A 15,915-nucleotide genomic window follows, 5' to 3' on the forward strand; every position below is an offset into this window, starting at 1 on the left:
CCTAGCTCCTGAGCTACAGGCGCCGTGGCAGCACACTGTTTTAATTACAGTAGCTTTTGTAGTTTGGTGTCCACACTGTTTAACAACTTTTTTATAGAGGGAGGAGTTGGTCTGATTGCCTTTGTGCTTAGTGTCTTCCTACACAAACAACTGCTTATGGACAAGAGACAAAGGAAATTTATATAATTAAAAGATTTTTCTGGCATTTAGTCTGACGTGTATCTGTTTGATATACTCTGTGGGTTGGGCTTAGGAGTGGTGACATACAAAGGATTTTTTTATGTAACTTCAAGGTATTTATTTGTATTTAGTTAAATTGACTGTCAATGCATTTATTTTCTCAGCATCTGAGTTATTATTCAGTAGTGTTAGTAGAAGTTTGCTAAGATACTATCTCTGAAGTTTACATGATATTATTCTCTTACTATCGAGATTTCTATTGACATAGAAACTCCTTAAGTGTTTTGGTAAACATAGACAGTAAACTATTGATTTCTATTTTTTTTCTGGCAGTTTTTGGCCAGGGCCCAGTTTGAACCTGCCACTTCTAGTATATGGGGCCAGGCGCCGCCCTGATTTCTACATATTAGTGTTTTCAGTCAAGTACTGTCTTATTTAGGTGAATGAAAAGAACTTTTATTTTATTTATTTATTTATTTGAGACAGAGTTTCACTATGTTGCCCTCAGTAGAGTGCTATGGCATCACAGCTCACAGCAATCTTAAACTCTTGGGCTTAAGTAATTCTCTTGCCTCAGCCTCTCAAGTAGCTAGGACTTACAGGCATCTGCCACAACTCCCAGCAATTTTTTTTGTTGCAGTTGTTATTGTTGTTTAGCTGGCCCAGGCTGGGTTTAAACGCGCCAGCCTGGGTATATGTGGCCTACCCATTGAGTTATGAGTGCTGCCCCCCAAATAACTTTTATTTTATTTATTTATGTGTGTGTGTGTACATATATATATATATTTTTTTTTTTTTTAATTTTTTGAGACAGAGTCTCACTATGTTGCCCTCAGTAGAGTACGTGGCGTCACAGCTGACAGCAACCTTCAACTCTTAGGCTTAAGCGATTTTGTTGCCTCAGCCTCTCAAGTAGCTGGGACTATAGGTGCCCGCCACAATGCCTGTCTATTTTTTTTGTTGCAGTTGTCATTGTTTATCTGGCCTGAGCTGGGTTCGAACCCACCAGCACCAGTGTATGTGACCGTGCCCTGACCACTGAGGTATGGGCCCTGAACCCGAAAAGAACTTGTATTTTTTATTTTATTTTATTTTTTTGAGATAGAGCCTCAAGCTATCACCCTGGGTAGAGTGCTGTGGCGTCACAGCTCACAGCAACCTCCAACTCCTGGGCTAAAGTGATTCTCTTTGCTTCAGCCTCCCAAGTAGCTGGGACTATAGGTGCCTGCCACAAAGCCCGGCTATTTTTTGGTTGTAGTTGTCATTGTTGTTTGGCAGGCCCGAGCCGGATTTGAACCTGCAAGCTCCAGGGTATGTGGCTGGTGCCTTAGCCGCTTGAACTATAGGCGCCACCCCGAAAAGAACTTTTATTTATTTATTTATTTTTTGTTGCTTAAATACCTTTCTTTTTTAAAAAGTGTTTGAACATTGATAGCTCTGCAAAATACTTTTCCCATCCCAAATCAAAAAGAACTTTTATATGTGATGTTGGAATTCCCGCTTCATACCACTTTTTTTTTTTTTTTTTTGAGACAGAGTCTCAAGCTGTTGCCCTGGGTAGAGTGCTGTGACATCACAGCTCACAGCAACCTCCAACTCTTTGGGCTTAAGCGATTCTCTTGCCTCAGCCTCCCAAGTAGCTGGGACTACAGGTGCCCTGCTATTTTTTTTTTTTTTTTTTTTGGTTATAGTTATCATTGTTGTTTGGTGGCCCGGGCTGGATTTGAATCTGCCAACTCCCATGTATGTGGCTGGCACCCTAGCCACTTGAACTACAAGTGCCTAGCCCTTTAGTCTCTATTAAACACTTTCACTTAAAGAGGATGTGGTGGTCTAAGTAGGATTAACTGACATTTATGCTTGAGAAGAAAGATAGCATGCTTTCCTTTTACTCTTAAAGAATCTTTTTTTTTTTGGCCAGGGCAGGGTTTGAACCCGCCACCTCTGGCATATGGGACCGGCGCCCTACTCCTTGAGCCACAGGCGCCACCCAAGAATCTTAATTCATGTTACTGCTTGTAGCATTTTTGGCATGACAAAACTACCTATATGAAAATTCTAACATGTTCTGGCCTTTTGTGACTAGTCTGCTTCAGAGAGCTTACTTATATATGTAGTTAGGCTTTCTAAGGCAGACTTTCTTTTGCCTTAAAGGGAATAATTAATTGTAGCTCACTAATTTGTTAGTGATTGCTAACTAATATTTTGCCATGTGCTTTGTAGGAAACTGAGGCCTAGACAGATTTCAAATAACTTATTCAAGGTTATATATGTAGTAAATGACAGAGGAGTATCTGTATGATTCTAGAGTCTGTATTCTTCCTGTTCTATCAGCACTTTATTTTGTATATAATTTAAGTAAACTTTTTATTTTTCAGGTTAAAAGGACAACCCTAGTGGATAGTAGAACATCTGTTACTGATGTGAAATTTGCTCCCAAGCATATGGGGCTTATGTTAGCAACCTGTTCAGCAGATGGCATAGTAAGAATATATGAAGCGCCAGATGTTATGAATCTCAGCCAGTGGTCTCTGCAGCATGAGATCTCATGTAAGCTAAGCTGTAGTTGTATTTCTTGGAACCCTTCAAGGTAAGCTTACACACCAAACCTGTGCTAATATAATCCTAGTAAAATGAACTAGTAATTTATTTATCTATTTATTTATTTTTTTAAGAGATAGAGTCTCACTTTGTTGCCTTCAGTAGAGCGCTGTGGCATCACAGCTCACAGCAACATCCAGCTCTTGGGCTTAGGTGATTCTCTTGCTTCCGCCTCCCAAGTAGCTAGGACTACAGGTGCCACCCTCTGTATATGGGGCCAGCGCCCTACTCACTGAGCCACAGGTGCTGCCCTGAACTAGTAATTTTTATTTTTATTTTTTTGGAGACAGAGTCTCACTTTATTGCCCTCGGTAGAGTGCTGTGGTGTCAGAGCTCACAGCAACCTCCAACTCCTGGGCTTAGGTGATTCTCTTACTTCAGCCTCCTGAGTAGCTGGGACTACAGGTGCCAACCACAACGCCCAGCTATTTTTTGTTGCAGTTTGGCCAGTGCCGGGTTCGAACCTGCCACCCTCACTATATGGGGCTGGTGCCCTACTTACTGAGGCACAGGTGCTGCCCTGAACTAGTAATTTTTTTTTAAAGGCTTAAAATGTATTTTAATAAGTTGATACTGCATTACTGTTCTGAACTAGTAATTTTTTTTTTTTTTTTTGAGACTGGGCCTCAAGCTGTCTCCCTAGGTAGAGTGCTGTGGCCTCACAGCTCACAGCAACCTCCAACTCCTGGGCCCAAGCGAGTCTCCTGCCTCCCGCTCCAGTAGCTGGAACTACAGGCGCCTGCCACAATGCCCAGCTATTTTTTGGTTGCAGCCGTCATTATTGTTTGGTGGGCCCGGGCTGGGTTCAAACCTGCCAGCTCAGGTGTGTGTGGCTGGCGTCTTAGCCACTTGAGCCACAGGCACCGAGCCTGAACTAGTAATTTTTTTTTTTTTTTGCAGTTTTTGGCCAGGGCTGGGTTTGAACCTGCCACCTTCTGTATATGGGGCCAGCGCTCTACTCCTTTGAGCCATAGGCATCACCCTGAACTAGTAATCTTTTTTTTTAAACTAGTAATTTTTAAGCTAAGAATTTGGTTTATTTTTTGAAAAACGCTTTCTTTAATAAGGTGTGTTATGTACAGTATAAATTCTTCTCTTTTCATCCCAACATGTCTCTTGTACCCATATTTCCACTCCATAGAAGAAGCTAACCTTTAAATATTTTGGTGTTAATCTTCTGGGCATTTTCTATGCACATACAAATATTTAATGTATTCATAAATACATATGCTAATATACCAAGATACTCACTAATGTAGGTAGTTAGGATACAGGCATATATAAACCCATACATTTTTCTTTTCTTTTTTTCTTTTCTTATTTTTTAAATTTCAGATTAAGAGTATATGCAATTAGGTTACATTGTTTGTTAGGTAAACTTGTAGTTGAGCCCTTCATCAGGAGGTGTGCCATGTACCGTACGTCGTGTGTGTTAGGTGACAACTTATCAACCCCCCTCCCTTTCTCCTCTCTACCCCGTTTTTGAGTTTAATTGTTTTTTTCTCACCTGTGGACTTGTAGTTGTTTATCTACTACTTTCATATTAGAATTGAGTACATTGGATGGTTGCTTTTTCATTTGTATGATACTTAGGAGGATGTTCTCCAAATCTATTCCAGGTAAATATAAAAGATGCACAGTTTTCATCTTTCTTTAAGGGTGACTAGTATCCTGTGGTCTACATATACCATGGTTTATTAATCCAGTTGCAAGTTGATGGGCATTTGGGTTGTTTCCACATCTTGGCCTTTATAAATTTAGTGCAATAAAACATATAGTGCAAATATCTTTATGATGAAAGATTTTATTTTCTTTTGCTTAGGGATTCCTAGTAACAGATTTCAGGATCAAAAGGAAGGTCAACTTTTAGTTCTTTGAGGATTCTCTCTTTTTTTTTTAAAGAGACAGTATCACTTTGTTGCCGTTTTTGGAAAACAGGTCTTTTCTATCTAAGTTATAATAAAATGTGGTTTAAAAATAGTCCCAAAGAATGGGATGCTCAGTTCTCATATTCTCAAGCACACGCACTTGTACCATGTGGCTGTGTGAGGTGTGTGTCACAGATGCAGATGCCACACAAGGGACAGGCTCACTTGTAGGTTGTCTGTTTATTCCAGTTTTTTAATTCTCTGAATTGAATGTATATGAATTTCATTGTTATGTACAATGTTTTCTACTCTCTATTTCTAGTTCTCGGGCTCATTCTCCCATGATAGCTGTGGGAAGTGATGACAGCAGTCCCAATGCAATGGCCAAGGTTCAGATTTTTGAATATAATGAAAACACCAGGTCAGTATTGCTTTGGTTTTAATTATTGTTCAGAATTGCATTTAATTTTCAAAAATGTTTCTTCTTTATTCTTTAACTGAATTATGTGTCCTTCCTTATATTATTTACTGATATTCCATATTCTGCTAAGGCCCTGGTGATGTAGGATGGGATGATGAAGAGGAGAAGGGAATTGATCTTCCAGCATATACCATCTTGCAGGGAAAAACAAAATAATAGGAAAAAAGCGTGATGAATATTACCTGGGGGAAATATTTTTAGGGCCAGGAAGGTTCACTTAGAAGACTGTACAATGAGTACGAGTTAGAGAGGACGGAAACAACTCCAGCTGTAGAAAAATGCACATTGTCAGGCCTGTGGACAACGAGGCGGCAACTTAATTACACTGTGCTTGGAATATACTGGACAGAGGGCGTGTGGGGAGAACTTGGCGAACTCATCTGCAAGACCTAGTGTCCACTGTCTCAGTTTTATCTTCTGGGTAATGTGAATGGGGGTTAACAAGGACAGAAGATTGAACTCTTCAGAGGTGTGGAAACTATTTTGCAGAAGGGAGTAGGTTCAGGTTGAGGAAGCTCTTATGTCCAGCTGGGAATTCTTTGTGGCTCTCAAATAGGGTACTGGCAGTAGGAGTCTAGGGATTCAGTGGACAATTTGAAAATAAGTGATGTGATTGACTGGGTGTGGGAGGTGAGGGAGAAGGGGGAAGGTGTCAAGATGATTTTCAAGCTTCTGGCTTAATAGTTCAGTGAATGAATACTGTGTCATTTCCTTCCTGTTTCTTTCTTTCTTTTTTTTTTTTTTATAGACCCTGGGTAAAGTGTCATGGCACCATAGCTCACAGCAGCCTCAGACTCTAGGGTTTGAGCAATCTTCTTGCCTTCCCAAAACACCTAGCTAGTTTTCTTTTTTTTTTTCCTAATTTTAGTACAGATGGGATCTCACTCTTGGTTGGGCTGGTCTTGAACTCCTAAGCTCAGTGGCTCCACCTGCCTTGCCTCGGGCTGGAGCTTGGCCATATCTGAGGCTCCTGGGCAGAATTGAGTCATTCCACTGTTTTAACTGCAAGGTAGTCAGATAGCAAGTGTCTGATATTTTTAGCATCTAAAATGAGGGGGAGGTGGCGTTGGGTGTATTATCAATGTCTGTTTGTGAGTGTGGGAAATTAGTTGATTTAGGATGTAATAAGACATTGTGAGTGCAGAACTTTTCAGATTTCTTGATGTTGATTCTTTGAGGTAAGAGTTGTTTGAAGGTTCTTAGATTGAAGGGGTTTATGGGCATGTATGTATTAGTGTGGACTATGTAGCATCCAGTTCTTAACCTGTTTATCTTTTTTTTTTTTTTTTTGAGATTGTCTCACTATGTTGCTCTTGGTAGAGAACCATGGTGTCATAGCTCACAGCAATCTCAGACTCCTGGGTTCAGGCGATTTTCTTTCTCTCTCTTTTTTTTTTTTTTTGTAGAGACAGGGTCTCACTTCATGGCCCTGGGTAGAGTGCCGTGGCCTCACACAGCTCACAGCAACCTCCAACTCCTGGGCTTAAGCGATTCTCTTGCCTCAGCCTCCCGAGTAGCTGGGATCAAGCGATTTTCTTACCTCAGCTTTCTATGTAGCTGAAACTACGGGTGCCGACACAACACCCGGCTATTTTTGGAGACAGAGTCTCGCTGTAGCTCAGTCTGGTCTCAACTCATGAGCTCAGATGATTCGCCTGTCTCGGCCTCCCAGAGTGCTGGGATTATAGATGTGAGCCACCGCACCTGGCCATGTTTATGTTTTTGTAAGTAGTATAACCATCTGTTAGACAGGAACCATTTGCCAAATTAACCAATATTGGATATGTTCATTTTTTATTTGTGAACAAAAATAAGACCGATATAGGCTTCGATAGTGCCATGCATTATATAGCTCACAGGGCAACTTTAATATACACTATATAAGTTGAATACTAACAACCACCTATGTATAGGGTAGGTGTTTATGAGTTGAAAGATAAAAATATGAATAGAATACAGTTCTGTATTTAAAGAGCTCCCAGCTTTTGGGATATGGCTCAGTAAACTGCTAGATACTGTGATTGTAGCATGTGCCGTGCACAGTAGAGCAGGAAAGTCGCTTCTGCCTGATGGGGCCAGGAGGGGTGTGGGGCAGGAGTTGATGACTCACTGTTAGTCTTGAGGTGTGGAGGGTATTCTGCAGGGAGAGAGGAAGCAGGAGCAAGGAGGTGGAGTGTGTTTCAGCCTGGTAAGGCCGAGGCTGAGAGGAGAGGTAGGCCAGACAGATTTTGGAGTGTTCCTTGCTACTTTTGGTCTCCATCCTGTCAGCATTTGGACTTTTGAGGATCCAGTGCAGTGAAGAGGTCGTATTTACCTTTTAAGAGGTGATTTTGGCAGGTGTGTGGAAGTGAAGCAGGAAGCAGGGAACTCTGGAATTACTGCAGTAGAAGGCCCTGGGGTGCGGAGGAGGGGAGGAAGAAGACTTGTCTGGCAGTTGGGGTGAGTGGGACTGAGCTGTGATCAGCCGCTGTGCCTGGCTCAAGAATGGATTCTTCATTGAATATTTGTAAACATACGACTTTTTTTGGCATGAGGAATTGAACAAAGAGAGGAGTTTGATTGATTCATTGATTGACTGACTGAGACGGAGGCTCCTGTTGGAGGTCACATGAGACTTGGTGTCTTACTTGGCTGACTTGTGCCATTCCTGAGATGGGGCTGCCGAAAGGAGAGTGAACATGAAGGGAGAGATAGTTCACTTTGGACGTAGTTTGAGTTACTTTTGGGACATCTGGGTGGGAATATCTGAAGGGCAGGTAGATACAGTATCTGAGATTAGTGATCTGTTGCTGCATAGCAATATTATCACACACTTAGGGGCTTGAACAACACATACTTACTGTCTCCGTTTCTGGGGGTTCGGAGTCAGGCCTCACTCTGGAAGGCTACAGCTTGGGGCCCACTGGTCACTGGCAGCGCTCACGTGTTCCTGCCACAGGACTGCTGTGGCTCACGCATGGCCTCTACTCCTTCAAGGCTCATAAGGGGAAAGGCCAGCCCTGAAAACTTGTGTACATGATTGCACAAGTGTTGACCCTCCACCTGTGTCACGTTCCCTCCCCTGGTTAAAAACAAGCCCTACTTCCCCCATACTCATGGCGAGGAGCCTCCACAAAGACGTGACCGCCAGGGGAGAGTCTGTCTGCTGTGTTTCTCCCACTTTACAGAGAACTTCTTGATAAAGTCAGGTTCTAACCAGTGATGGATTTGGCCTGATTTGAAGACATTCTGACTGCAGTGTGTGTGCTCTTAACTGCCCTCCTGTTTCTGGCCTTCAGCAGAAAGGACTGGATTGGAGCTGAGAGATTAGGAATTAATGATTTGTAGATAGTGAAATCATGGGTATAGAAATGTCAGTGTTCATGTGAACCACTTGGGGATCTTGTTAAAGTGTGTTGCACTTCTGTAGGCCTTAGGTGGAGAGTACAATTCTGCCACAGGCTTCCAGGCTGCTGTGGACCTCAGGTAGAAGCAAGGATGAGGGTGAATTCTGTTTCTGTTATCTATAGAGAATAAGAATTATAGGGTTGGGCTCAGTGCCTGTAGCTCAGCGGCTAGTGCACCAGCCACATACACCAGAGGTGGCAGGTTTGAATCCAGCCCAGGCCTGCCAATGACAACTACAACCAAAAATAAAATGTAGCTGGGCTTTGTGGTGGTCCACCTGTAGTCCCAGCTACTTGGAAGGCTGAGCCACGCTTAAGACGCCACGGCACTGTACCCAGGGTGACAGCTTGAGACTATGTCTCAAAAAAAAAGAAAAAAAAAGAATAGGGGTGAACCTTGGGGTGAAAAGAAGGTCAGGTGTAGAATGTTGGAAATACCAGTTTTTTTTTTAGACAGAGTACTCACTATGTCGTGGGGTTGCAACTCACAGCAACCTCAAACTCTTGAGCTTAAGCAATTCTCTTGCCTCAGCCTCCCAAGTAGCTGAGACTACAGGCGCCCTCCACAGTGCCTGGCCATGTTTGTTGTTGTTGCAATTGTCAGGCCTGGGCTGGGTTTGAACCCCCCAGCCTTGGGGTATGTGGCTGGTGCCCTAACCACGGAGCACCAGGCACTGAGCTGTATTCTTATTCTCTATTTATAGATAACAGAATCAGAATTTTTTTTTTTTTAAGACAGAGTCTCACTATGTCGCCCTGGGTAGAGTACTATGGCATCACACCTCATAGCAACCTCAAACTCTTGGGCTTAAGCGATTCTCTTGCCTCAGCCTCCCAAGTAGCCTGGACTACAGGTGCCTGCCACAATGCCCAGCTATTTTTTGGTTGTAGTTGTCATTGTTGTTAGGCAGGCCTGGGCTGGGTTCAAACCTGCCAGCTCTGGTGTATGTGGCCAGCACTCTAGTGGCTGAGCTACAGGTGCCGAGCCCAGAAACAGAATTTTAAGGATGGCTCGGAGCCTGTAGCTCAATGGCTAGGGCTCCAGCCACATACATGGGGACTGGTGGGTTCAAACCTGGCTGGGGCCTGCTAAACAATAATGAAAACTATAACAAAAAAAATAGCTGGGTGCCTGTAGTCCTAGCTACTTGAGAGGCTGATGCAAGAGAATTGTTTAAGCCCGAGTTTGAGTTTGCTGTGAGCTGTGACACCACAGCATTCTGCCGAGGGTGACATAGTGAGCCTTTGTCTCCAAAAAAAAAAATAAATAAATAAATAAATAAAAGAATTCTAAGGATGATATATGGAATAGTTTTCTTTTATTACTACTCAAAAATCTCAATTCCTGTTGTTTCCAGTTTTATGTTTGCACTCAAATACTTAGGAAGTGTATTATTCTTTTTTTTCCAGATCTTCTCACTTCTAAAGATACTACTCTTCTTTAATAGAAGATATTAATAGTTAATAAATCAAGACCTTTTTCTAATATTTATTAAACGTATTAAGCTCAACTTATTAAGGGAGGGAAACTGGGACGTTCTGTGAGTTTTCAAGGCTGCCACAGCACATTACCACAGATTGGGTGGTTTGATCAAACAGATACATGTTTGCTCATGGTTCCAGAGGCCAGCAGTCAGAAATGAAGGTGTTAGTGGGGCTGTGCATCCTCTGAGCTGCTTCCTGCCTCTCCCAGCTTCCGGTGGCCCCGGGAGTCCTCGCTTTGTGGTGGCATCACGCCAGTCTCTGCCTCTGTGCCTGCCCGGCCTCCTTCTCTGTGTCTGTGTGTTTTTTTTCTTCTGTCTTTCGTGAGGGTACTTGACATAAGATTTCGGACCCACACTAGATCCAGCTGAGATCCTTAATTATATCTATAAAGACTTTTTCTGATTAAGGTCACATTCACAGGTTCTGGGGGTCAAGACTTGGACATATTCTCTTGGGGGCCAATATTCAGCCCAGTACTACACAGGTAAGTCCAACTTAATCTGAGCAGCATGAAAAAAAATTTTAAGTGTAGTGATGTGTGGACTTTTGTTAATTTTATTTCTGAAAGTTTTAATGTTAATTGTTTTTTTCATTAGGAAATATGCAAAAGCTGAAACTCTTATGACAGTCACTGACCCTGTACATGACATTGCATTTGCTCCAAATTTGGGAAGATCTTTTCATATTCTAGCGATAGCAACCAAAGATGTGAGAATTTTTACATTAAAACCCGTGAGGTAAGTTTTAGGAATAATTAAGAATATGGAAATATTGTTGCCTCCTGATTATTTGTGGAGGAGAGAGTAGATATAGCTATGATCTGTAGAATGGATTCTGTTTTTTTTTTTGGGTCTTGCTCTCTTAAAGTACCATGGCCTTATAATAACCTCAAGCTCTTAGGTTTAAGTCATCCTCTTGCCTAAGCCTTCCAAGTAGCTGGGACTACAGATGCATGCCACTACATGTGGTTAAATTTTTAGATTTTTTGAGGGATAAGGTCAAGCTATGTTCTCTACGCTGGTCTTGAACTTCTGGGCACATATGAACCTCCCATCTTGGCCTCTCAAAGAGGTTACATTACAGGCGTGAGCCATTGTGCCTGGCCTAAGAATGGATTCTCTCTTGTTTTTTTTTTTTTTTTAGAGACAGAGTCTCATTTTATCACCCTAGGTAGAGTGCCATGACGTTACAGCTCACAGCAACTTCCAACTCCTGGGCTTAGGCGATTCTCTTGCCTCAGCCTCCCGAGTAGCTGGGACCACAGGTGCCTGCCACAATGCCCAGCTATATTTTTGTTGCAGTTTGGGCAGGGCCGGGTTTGAACCTGCCACCCTTGGTATATGGGGCTGGTGCTGTACCCACTGAGTCACAGGTGCCACCTCTAAGAATGGATTCTTTATTGAACATTTTATTTGTAAACATATGACTTTTTTGGGATGGGGAATTGAACAAAGAGAGGAGATTTTTATTTTTTTTGGAGACAGAATCTTAGTATGTCACCCTCGGTAGAGTGCCATGGTGTCACAGCTAACATCAACTTCAAACTCTTAAGTGATTCTCATTACCTCAGCCTCCTAACTAGGGACTACAGGCACCCGTCACAATCCCTGGCTATTTTTTTTTTTGTTGTTGCAGTTGTCGTTTAGCAGGCTCAGGCCAGATCCTAACCCACCAACCCTGGTGTATGTGGCTGGTGCGCTAACCACTGGGTACAGGCACTGAGCCAGAGAGGAGATTTATTGATTAATGGATTGATTAATTGAGACACAGTCTCACTCTTGCCCTGGGTAGAGTACTATGGTCTCATAGCTCACAGCAGCCTTGGACTCCTGGGCTTATGCAGTCCACTCACCTCAGCCTCTTGAGATGTTGGTATTACAGGTGGCTGCCACAATACCCAGCTGGTTCTTTGATTTGTACTAGAGATGGGGTCTCGCTCTTGCTCTGGCTAATCTCCAGCTCCTAAGCTCAAGCAATCCACTCACCTTAGCTTCCCAGAGTGCTAAGATTACAGGCATGGGCCAAGAGGAGAGATATATATTCTCTTAATTATTTTATTTAGGCTGCTAACTGAAAATGAATTGGATTCTCTGAATATAATTGGTACTCTTTAGATTTTTAAATGAATGAGAAGTGGCAGAATACTTAGGGAAAACTAAATCAGCATGGAGATACTCTTGTAAAATATTTAGCTTTAATTTTGTTTGTTGTTTTTCATTTTCTTCTTTCCATTCTTCTGTTTGTTCCTTTGAAAATTAATTATTATCAAAAAAAATTTTTGTTTTTTTGAGACAGAGTCTCACTTTGTCGCCCTCTGTAGAGTGCGGAGGTGTCATAGCTCACAGCAACTTCCAACTCTTGGGTTTAGGCGATTCTCTTGCCTCAGCCTCCTGAGTAGCTGGGACTGTAGGTGCCTGCCACAATGCCCGGCTATTTTTTGTTGCAGTTGTCACTGCTGTTTTAGCTGGCCTAGGCCGGGTTTGAACCTGCCACTATGTTTTAGCTGGCCTGGGCTGGGTTTGAACCATATGGGGCTGGCGTCCTACCCACTGAGCCACCGGTGCTGCTCAAATTATCATCAGTTTTCTTCAACCTTGTTTGTTGATTCTTTATTCTATGAAACAGTTAGTGAATACCTTTTGGGTGTGCTGGGCTCACTCTAGATTGTGGGGAGTCAGATGAAAGTGAACTGGTGGCTGGACATGGTGGCTCATGCCTGTAATCCCAGCACTCCTGGAGGCTGAGGCAGGTTGATTGCCTGAGTTCATGAGTTCAAGATCAGCCTGAGGTAGGGTGAGACTGTCTCTAAAAAAAAAAAAATTAAGAATAGCTGGGCATTGTGGTGGGAGCCCATAGTCCCAGTTGCATGGGAGGCTGAGACAAGAGAATCGCTTGAGCCCAAGAGTTTGAGGTTACTGTGAGCTATGATGCCACGGCACTCTTTCAGGGGCGACAAAGTGAGACTGTCTGAAAAAAGGAAAAGAAAGAAAGAAAATGGGCTTGGTGCCTGTGGTTCAAGGGTCTAGGGCTCCAGCACATACACCTGAGCTGGTGGGTTTCAATCCAGCCCGGGCCTGCCAAACAACAGTGACAGCTGCAACCAAAAAATAGCTGGGTGTTATGGTGGGCGCCTATAGTCCCAGCTACTTGGGAGGTGAAGGCAAGAGAATCACTTAAGCTCAAGAGCTGGAGGTTGCTGTGAGCTGTGATGCTACAGCAATCTGCCCAGGGCAACAGCTTGAGGCTCTGTCTCAACAAAAAAAATAAATAGATAAAAAAATAAAAAGAAAGAAAATGAAAGTGTCCAAGGGGTGGAAGAATATGGATGGCGCATTATTATAAAAAACTATAGGAAATAAGGGAGACCATTTGTAATTTTTATTTAGACTACTATATATATATATACATATAAATAATTTTTTTTTTAACTTTTCTCAGAATTTCTCATTCTTTTTATTAACAGGAAAGAACTTACTTCTTCTGGTGGTCCAACAAAATTTGAAATCCATATTGTGGCTCAGTTTGATAATCATAATTCTCAGGTCTGGCGAGTGAGTTGGAATATAACAGGAACAGTGCTGGCATCTTCAGGAGATGATGGCTGTGTAAGATTGTGGAAAGGTAAGATTTCAGTGATGGGATAATTCTTAGTTTTTATTTCTACTTAATGTGAACTTTGAAATTTTTGAAAAAAAATACCTTATAGGTACTTTTGAATTAATAATACCTTATACATCTAATTTGCTATTTTGACCATCACTTTCCTTAATTTATAGCCATTACTAATTGAATTTTTTTGAGCTTCCATGTGGAAAAGAACCATATATGTATATACCTTTTTTTTTTTTTTTTTTTTTGAGACAGAGTCTTACTCAGTTGCCCTGAGGTTCAGTGCAGTGGTGTCATACCTCACAGCAACCTCAAACTCTTGGGTTCAAGCAATACTCTTGCCTCACCCTCCCGAGTAGCTGGGACTACAGCTGCTTGCTGCAACTCCCAGCTATTTTTAGAGACAGGGACTGGCACTTGCTCAGGCTGGTCTTGAACTCCTGAGCTCAAGCATTCTGTCAGCCTCAGAATAACTTTTTTATTCTTTTTTTGAGAAGAGCTTCAAGCTGTCGCCCTGGGTAGAGTATCATCACAGCTCACAGCAACCTCCAATTCCTGGGCTCAAGCCATTCTCCTGCCTCAGCCTCCCAAGCAGCTGGGACTACAGGCGCCTGCCACAACGCCCAGCTATTTTTTGGTTGCAGCCGTCGTTGTTTGGCAGGCCCGGGCTGGATTCGAACCCGCCAGCTCAGGTGTATGTGGCTGGTGCCCTAGCTGCTTGATTTTTTTTTTTTTTTTGAGACAGTGTCTCACTATGTCACTCTCGGTAGAGTGCTGTGGTGTCATAGGTCACAGTAACCTCAAACTCTTGGGCTCAGTGATTGTTTTTGCCTCAGCCTCCTATGTAGCTGGGACTATAGGCCCCCACCACAGTGCCTGGCTATTTTTAGAGATGGGGTCTTGCTCTATCTTGAACCGGTGAGCTCAGGTAACCGGCCCACCTCTGCCTCCCAGAGTGCTGGGATTGCTGGTGGGAGCCCTGGCCTCCTTACATTTATATGTAAGTAAAATTCATTATAATGAAGACAAAGAAGAATCTATCATTTCTTTTTTTGTAGAGACAGAGTCTCACTTTTTTGCTTTCAGTAGAGTGCCGTGGTGTCACACAGCTCACAGCAACTTCCAACTCCTGGGCTTAGGCTATTCTCTTGCCTCAGCCACTCGAGTAGCCGGATTATAGGCACCTGCCACAATGCCCGGCTATTTTTTGTTGCAGTTTGGCCTGGGCCATGTTTGAACCTGCCATCCTTGGTATATGGGGCCGGCGCCCTACCCACTGAGCCATAGGTGCCGCTGAATCTATCATTTCTATGATTAGAGAATTATCTCTGTTAATACTTAATCTTTTAAGAAAGGAGGTGGCTGATGAAAGCTTTGTTTTTATATTTATTTATTTATTTTTATTATTTTTTTGAGACAGAGCCTCAAGCTGTCACCCTGGGTAGAGTGCTGTGGCATCACAGTTCACAGCAACCTCCAACTCCTGGGCTGAAGCGAGTCTCCTGCCTCCGCCTCCCAAGTAGCTGGGAATACCGGTGCCCGCCACAATGCCCGGCTATTTTTTGGTTGCAGCTGTCATTGTTGTTTGGTGAGCCCAGGTTGGATTTGAACCTGCCAGCTCAGGTGCCACAGGCTTGAGCCACAGGCACTGAGCCTATTTATTTATTATTTTTCATTTACCTTTTTTTTTTTGAGACAGAGCCTCAAGCTGTTGCCCTGGGTAGAGTACTATGACATCATAGCTCACAGCAACCTGCAGCTCCTGGGCTTAAGTGATTCTCTTGCCTTAGCGTCCCAAGTAGCTGGGACCACAGACACCCGCCACAACGCCCGGCTATTTTTTGGTTGTAGTTGTCATTGTTGTTTGGCAGGCCCGGCTGGATTCAAACCTGTCACCTCTGGTGTATGTGGTTGGCACCTTAGCCCCTTGAGCTCAAGCCATGGTTTTAAATTAAACATACTTAATAAATTACAAACTTAAATAAAATTAAGAAAACTGAGGTAACATTTGTTATGAAAGAAATATAACTTGTGGTCTCTCTCTTGTTTAGTTAGTTGTAGTTTAAAGATAATGAGGGCAAGTTTTTGCTCTTGCCCACAGGTATTAATCATGGTAATGTGTTTGGTGGTTTTCTTTTCAGCTAATTACATGGACAATTGGAAGTGCACTGGTATTTTGAAAGGTAATGGAAGCCCGGTCAGTGGGAGTTCTCAGCAGGGAAACTCAAATCCTTTCCTAGGTTCAAATATTCCAAATCTTCAGAATTCATTAAACGGATCTTCTGGTGGCAGGTAGGCTGTTTGT

General features: G+C 42.8%; 1 protein-coding gene across 2 annotated transcripts in view; it reads left to right on the plus strand.

The window, feature by feature from the left end:
* The window catches only part of SEH1L (SEH1 like nucleoporin), a 29,170-nt gene that overhangs the window by 11,164 nt on the left and 2,091 nt on the right, over positions 1-15,915 (plus strand). For both annotated transcript variants that reach the window (XM_053571890.1, XM_053571891.1), the window contains 5 exons: positions 2,559-2,770; positions 4,972-5,070; positions 10,598-10,738; positions 13,465-13,622; positions 15,752-15,902. In XM_053571890.1, the coding sequence (XP_053427865.1) occupies positions 2,559-2,770; positions 4,972-5,070; positions 10,598-10,738; positions 13,465-13,622; positions 15,752-15,902 (761 nt within the window). The remainder of the gene's footprint in view (positions 1-2,558; positions 2,771-4,971; positions 5,071-10,597; positions 10,739-13,464; positions 13,623-15,751; positions 15,903-15,915) is intronic.

This window comes from Nycticebus coucang, chromosome 19 (genome assembly GCF_027406575.1).
Source record: "Nycticebus coucang isolate mNycCou1 chromosome 19, mNycCou1.pri, whole genome shotgun sequence".
Lineage (NCBI taxonomy): Eukaryota > Metazoa > Chordata > Mammalia > Primates > Lorisidae > Nycticebus > Nycticebus coucang.